At 48.3% G+C, this 6,716-nt stretch overlaps 1 protein-coding gene across 1 annotated transcript; it reads left to right on the top strand.

Moving 5' to 3' along the window:
* The first annotated feature begins 588 nt into the window (after positions 1–588).
* LOC123133821 (serrate RNA effector molecule) lies at positions 589–6,149 on the top strand. Its single transcript, XM_044553225.1, has 12 exons — positions 589–1,430; positions 1,521–1,570; positions 2,442–2,496; positions 2,691–2,765; positions 2,872–2,946; positions 3,034–3,081; positions 3,310–3,378; positions 3,474–4,286; positions 4,376–4,424; positions 5,040–5,140; positions 5,245–5,412; positions 5,776–6,149. The coding sequence occupies exons 1-12, from the start codon at positions 748–750 to the stop codon at positions 5,834–5,836; spliced, it is 2,247 nt and encodes a 748-aa protein (XP_044409160.1). The 5' UTR covers positions 589–747; the 3' UTR covers positions 5,837–6,149.
* The last annotated feature ends 567 nt before the right edge of the window (positions 6,150–6,716 follow it).

Raw genomic sequence — 6,716 nt, forward strand, 5'->3', positions numbered from 1 at the left:
TTGATGTTCTTCTTGTCCCGAGAGCATGCAGAGGAGAGCTCTCTGCATGTGTGTATAGTCCATACTGTATGTAACATTCATGGCATTCACTGTCAGGCTTCTTGCCCTACATATTATGAGAACTGGTAGATACCGGGGAGTGTTCTGTTCAGAGATTGATAAATGGAAGTGACAAATACAGTATACATAAAAGTGAGCATGCATGCTGGAGTACAGTGCGATCCCTCCATTGACTCCAGCCGATCTCCTCCTGCCTCTTGCTGCGTTCCGTGGGTCAGCGTTATGGCATCCGATATCGCAAATCGTTTTTCTGGCAAGAGTTTGGTGGCTTGCAGTGCATTCACTGTTTTTTCTTTTCTTTTCTTCTTCTTTGTTTGAGGACATCATTGCATTCACTGGTGTCTATCCAATGCAATTTCTTCCACCGGGCCCGGCCCAGGCCCGTTAGCCCGACGCGGCCCGCACGAAACCCCCCCCCCCCCCCCCCCCCCCCCCTCCCCCACCAGGTGCTACAGCCTGGCACCCCTCCGCGGCGCAGGGCGTGGTGTGCTGTGTGCGTGATCACCTATTCACCCTGCCGTTTCTGCAGCTTTTTCCCTCCCCCGGCTCTCTCTCTCTCTCTCACCCAGTTCTTCTTCTTCTTCTCCACGCCTCCTCCTCCCCGCCTGCTAAACCCCGGCCGCCGCGCCGTCCGGCCGTACCGGTCACAGCCCGAACCCCCCGGCGTCTCCCCGTGCTCCCGCGCCAATGTGGCCTACGTGGGACGTCCCGCGCTCTCCTGGAGACCAGCCCGTCCGCCCGCTCCTCGCCGCACCGCCCGGCGATCGCCACGCGCGTCCCGGGCCCGCGCGCTCGTGGGCCGACGAAGCGGACGACGACGACGGCCCCCCGCTCCCGCCGCCCCCGCCGCTCGGCTCCTCCCGCCCCGTGCGCCTCGTCGACGCCCTCGCCTCCCGCTCCAAGGACGCCGCGCAGGCCCAGGCGCGGGCGCTCCCTCCCCCTCCCCCGCTCGGCTCGTCCCGCCCCGAGCGTGTCGCCGGCCACCGCATGGATGACGACTCGCCGCGCAGCGATGGGAGGAGCTCCAGCCCCGGAGGCGGCCAGGGCGCGCGCCGCCGCTCGCGCTCGCCACGCGAACGCGGGAAGCCGTCGCCGGAGCGCGTGCACGTGCCGCTCCCGCCCCCTCCCCTCGTTGGCTCCTCCCGCCCCGTGCGCGTCACCTACCGCTTGGAGAGCGACTCGTCGCGCTCCTCCAGGAGCTCCAGCCCCGCAGAAATCATGGGCCCGCCGCGGCGGAGGTCGCCTTCGCGATCAAACGACGGGAAGAGGCGGCGCCGCTCCCCGCCGAGGAGGTCGCCGTCCCCCGACCCGCCCAAGCGGCCTCGAAGGGACGATGGGGCTGGCCGACGCAGCCCACCGCGGGGCGGGAGGTGAGGCTTCGGGACTTGGGCCCTTCCGCGCCGTGCGGTTCTAAGCTAATCTCTGTGTTTCTGGGCGTGCCTGGCCGGCGCTTGGTGTAGGTACGAGCGCGGCGGAGACGGTGGCAGGCTCGCCGGGCATCGCGCTCCAGGTGAGCAGACTCTGATGAGCTTTCACGTCTTGGTCGCATGCATTTCCAACCTGATTCGCTCTGTCTCTGTCTGTGACAAGTTCGCGTGATCGGCGAAACAGAGTTTTGAGGGTTCTCGGCCTGTGGGCCGGGGTGTGTGGTATGATTTGAGATAGTGAAGCGATAGCTTGGCCTGATCGAGGCTAAGCTGTCAGACCTTGCTGATCCACATTCACCTTGAAACATGTGGGTTTGATTTGAGGTCAATGAAAAACTTGTTTGCCATCTGTCATTCTTGTGCCCAAAGACTTGTACGTAACTATCATGTGTGATTTGGCTGTCTGTTGAGCTGCTCGCTCTTGGAGCACTCACCTACGGCCTTCCATCTCAAGCACGTGACTTGAAAGGGTTGTGGGGGTTTAAGCTTTTCGCGTGTTTGATAATCCGTATGTGGGCTATGTGATGGTGCTGTACAATTTGTCAGCTCTGCCCTCAATCTCGTGCACTATGCACACTATGGTGTTGTACAGTTTGTACACTATGCACGGTATCTATTTTATAACTGAAGCTATTGACTTGTGGGCTTCCTAGCTTGAGCAACTGCCCCGATCAATCAAGTGTATGATAGTTAGTTCCTAGGCGTTTGAGAAGTTGGAGTCAACATCACTAATTTTGTTAGTGCACTTTAGGAAAAGGAAAATGGGAGACCTGTGGTGTCAACATGATATGTTCTGTTACTTCTGGGTTTACCTCAACATCTGGATTCTTAGTATCAAGCATGTGAATTAATCTGTTCTACTGCCAGCCTGCTTATGCAGAAGGAAACAACAGCTAGTGTTAGCAGACAAGCTTCATGCGTTTTCACATCATGTATTACTTGCTGTTATTTCAGATGGGCCTAACTCTGGCTATGGTGCTTCCAGTAAGGTTCAAAATATAACCCAAAGGTATAGAAATTGTTGCCTTATAACCGATAGGTTTGATCTGCTTAGTATGTTATAATGTTAGTTCCTAAGTTCTCAAGCCATGTCTATATTGTTTATCTTTCTCTTTCTCTTGGGTTACTTCTGTTTCCATTTTGAATCCCTGATAGGCAATACTTGCACTGCATGTGATTGTATATGATTCTGAATATTTTCAGAAAAGGATTAATGACGTACAAACAGTTTATCCTAGCTCTTGAAGATGATATTTCACCAGCTGAAGCTGAGAGCAGGTAATCAACAGAATCGAACAGAAGTTTACTTTGAGCTACTGGTACTAGAACCCCTTTCAGTTGAGAACCACCTAATTGATTGATTAAACCTTCCATGGTTAACAAGGTACCAAGAATACAAGACAGCATACATTACTACACAGAAACATGCCTATTTTGATCTCCATAAGGATGATACTAGGTATGTTAAAATGTTTTCATCTAGAGGCGTTAGCTTTACGCTCTCAAGGAACTAATGGTTTTTTCTTTCTTTTGACTGTAATTGCAGGTTGAAAGAGAAGTACCACCCAACAAGCTTATTATCTGTTATTGAAAGGTGAAACGTTTGCTACCTCTCTTTCTGAAAATAGTTTGCTTACCGTCACAAATTTTGGTACTCCGATCTGTGTTGAGTAGCACCAAAAATGTTTGTAACACTTCATGACTAGATGAAACAGTTGTATGTCTTATTTTTATGTATGCTTTCTACTTATTTTCAGTTGAGCTTTTCTTGTTGGTAGTTGAATTTTGCTGATCATTGGCATGTCTTATTTTGTTAACTCAGGAGGAATGAGTTTTGTAAGGCTGCAGCGAAGAGTTTAATTCTTGATTTGCGAAGTGGAACTTTGGACCTGTGAGATGCATCTCTAATCCTATCTATCTAATTTTGTGTTACATATATTGCACAATTTTGCTAGTTTTGCTGATATCCTGATTGTCTTGGTCCAGTGGTCCTGGAATGACTGCTGATGGATCAAGCAAATCAGGGAATGACAACTGTGGAAGCTCTGGGAATGGTGAAGATTATGGTAACAAGAGAAGAAAGAATGGAAGAGGTCCCCCAAAAGAATCTGGACCACTTTCAACTGCTCCGAAAGCTCATCCGGTCAGTTCAAAGTATCGACGAATTCAAACTGACATAGATCAAACTCTAGCTTTAGTGCGAAAGCTTGACTCGGAGAAGGGTATTGTCGGAAACATTCTGTCAATTGGTGGTGATCATGGCAAGCCAGATGATGACAGATCACATGTTGGATCCGCAGGGCCTTTAGTCATTATCCGAGGCTTAACTACTGTCAAGGGCCTTGATGGTGTTGAGCTCCTTGACACTCTCCTTACCTACTTATGGCGTGTCCATGGTGTTGATTACTATGGCATGTCTGAGAGGAGAAACGCAAATGGTTTTCGTCATGTGAGAGCCGACAACAAAAGTGCCGATGCGTTTAACATCAGTGCTGCTGATTGGGAGAAAAAACTGGATTCCTTCTGGCACGAAAGACTGGTGAATGGCGAGGATCCTCTAGTTGTATTGACTGCCAAGGACAAAATTGATGCAGCAACTGTTGAAGCTCTGGCACCTTATGTCAAGAAAATTATGGATGAGAATTATGGCTATAAGTATGGGTGTGGAGCCATGGGCTGTACAAAAGTTTTCCATGCTCCCGAGTTTGTTCACAAGCATCTAAAGCTCAAGCATCCTGACTTGGTCTCTGTGTTAACTTTGAGTGTCCAAGATGATATCTATTTCCAAAATTACATGAAGTATGTTTCAGTATAATCAGATTAAACTACAGCTAAAACAATTTTCAAACGTGTTATGACTTTTCTCATGTAATTTCTTTTTGGTGCAGTGATCCAAATGCCCCAGGTGGAAAGCCAGTTATGCAGAAATCTGAACAAGTAAGAATCTTCGCATCATTTAGTTATTTAGTGGCTTGGTACATTTAGCTATCTATTCAGATTTCTTGGAATACAGACAACAAATTAGGACAGGTGCTGTTTGTAGATACTCCCTCCATTTCAAAATTTCTAGGTTTATCCTAAGTCAAACTTCCTTAAGTCTGATCAAGTTTATACAAAATTTTACCAGTTTGACTTAGGACAAACCTAAAACTTCAAATATCTTGGAACGGAGGAAGTAAGAAATAAAGTAGCTACTTATTCCTGCATACCGTTTTGTTGTCAAAATAACAAAAGGTCAATGTAAAAGAGAAGATTGCCTTCCATATCCGGTTACCTGAAGTTTACTTGTAACCAGTTTTTACCAGAAAATGTTAACAATTAGTTATTCGTATGGTTTACGAAGTTTACATATTACTTTCTGCAAACTTTTAATTTCTTGTACCTTGTGATAGTATTCAGGTTTCATCACAACCCCGGTAACCTTTTTGCTTGTGTTTTGCATTGCCATTTTCGCCTTCATTGAAATTACATGCGAAGCAGCAGTCATGTTTATTGAAATGATAAAGCTGCAGTGTTACAATTTTTTGTTTAAACCCCATGTCCTATATGCAGGACAGTGGCAGAATGAGAAGAATACCAGATGAGCAGGGTTCAGATGCCCCACTTATCCCTGACGCCCCTCCAACAGTTCTAGTCCCTCTGCCTGGTGCTGGGTAGGTTATGTTATGCTGATTAACTATTAATTCACTTATTTTCTTTTTATGGAAAGGCGCATGAAGTGCAGGCAGAGTGCTAACATTGGCTGCCCTTGTTTTAGCCCATTGGGACCATTTGTTCCTATACCACCAGATATGGCCGTTCAAATGATGCGAGAGCAAAGACCTCCAAGACCGAATGGTGCTCAGCATAAGAAGAAACCTTTGATGCCTGAACCAATGATGCCCATGTATCCGCATTTTCCGCTTGATCCTCGTCCTTTGCGAAGGTCAGTGATACTCCTCTAGTTTTCTGTACTTTCTCAAGGATTAGATAAGCAAGATTCCAAAATCTTTATTGAGGTGCTTTGTGTTACATGTAACGGCTCTTTTGTTGCTATGCTGAATTTTATCTTCAGCCTTTGTATGTTTTCATACTTAACCACCAACGATTCTTCATTTAGCAGAATTGCTACTCTGTACTAGTTTGGCCTCATGCATTTTTGTTGAGAACGATGAATCATCATCACTCTGTTGTATATCTCACTCTTGTGGAAGCAATCTCTTCTGTAAAAATAATATTGAATCTATTTCCACGCTGCACTTGTCCGTTCCATGAGCATCGCATAACCTGTTATCGATCCTGCTTGCAGGTACAATGATCTTGATGCTCCTGAGGAGGAAGTCACTGCCATTGACTACAGAAGCGTGTAGGGCGTCTCCATTTACCCACTCTAATCCGCCGATGACCCACATAGCGAATGTGCTCCAGCAAATTACTCGCTGTTGCCGTTGCAATGGCAACGACAGACAGGGAATGGGATTTTGTCAAGTCCTGGCGGACGTATGATGCATCGTCATTTTCTGCAACACCCCCCGCTCCTCAAAATAGCAAGTATTTTAATGTGATTTATCGCCCGTGCTTGTTGGAATGCTATGAATCAGAAGCTGTCAAATCAGTATGATCCGTCCGACCTCCCATATTCACAGTTGGAGCATGGAGAACTTCTATGTTTGTTTGTAGGCATGTGTTTGTGGTTTGTGCTGCCTCTTTGTTGATGTGGTCGTTTGCTCCGACGAGAAGGGGCCAAATTCACTGTTTTGACCCTTTTGTGCATGTTTAGCCGCATCTGACCCCTCTTTGGAAAGTTTTTTGGATCTGACCCTTTTCCTACCGCCACCTGAGCTGGCGGTAGGCTAGAACACCCTACCGCCACCAGCTCTGGCGGTAGGGACCGGGTCAACGTCGACGGCGCCGTCTGCCTGCTGACGTGGATAAGTGGCTACCGCCATTGGCCGTGGCGGTAGGTCTAAGTAGCCTACCGCCAGATCGGGCGGCGGTAGGTGCCTTTCGTGCTTGGTGGCTGCGGGCGGGCCCTACCCCACCCACCAACCCGTTCTTCCTCCTCCCCTCGAGTCGAACAGAGGCGAGCGGCGCCTCTCTCCTCCTCCCGATCCCCTCCCTCGATCTCCCTCTTCTCTCCACCATTTTCGCGGATCTTTGGGGCAAATCGAAGAGGCCAGTAAGCTCCTCCATTCCCTCCGATTAGTTTTCGAAATGCCTTTTTATTTTTGAAGCTATTTTTGGCACTGG

The sequence above is a fragment of the Triticum aestivum genome, chromosome 6B, assembly GCF_018294505.1.
Source record: "Triticum aestivum cultivar Chinese Spring chromosome 6B, IWGSC CS RefSeq v2.1, whole genome shotgun sequence".
Classification (NCBI taxonomy): domain Eukaryota; kingdom Viridiplantae; phylum Streptophyta; class Magnoliopsida; order Poales; family Poaceae; genus Triticum; species Triticum aestivum.

Excerpts from the sequence above, each read along its gene's own strand:
- LOC123133821 (XM_044553225.1), top strand. The coding sequence starts at position 748 with ATGTGGCCTACGTGGGACGTCCCGCGCTCTCCTGGAGACCAGCCCGTC. Across the intron at positions 1,431-1,520 it reads AGCCCACCGCGGGGCGGGAG|GTACGAGCGCGGCGGAGACG; the intron begins GTGAGGCTTCGG and ends CGCTTGGTGTAG. Across the intron at positions 4,425-5,039 it reads TTATGCAGAAATCTGAACAA|GACAGTGGCAGAATGAGAAG; the intron begins GTAAGAATCTTC and ends TCCTATATGCAG.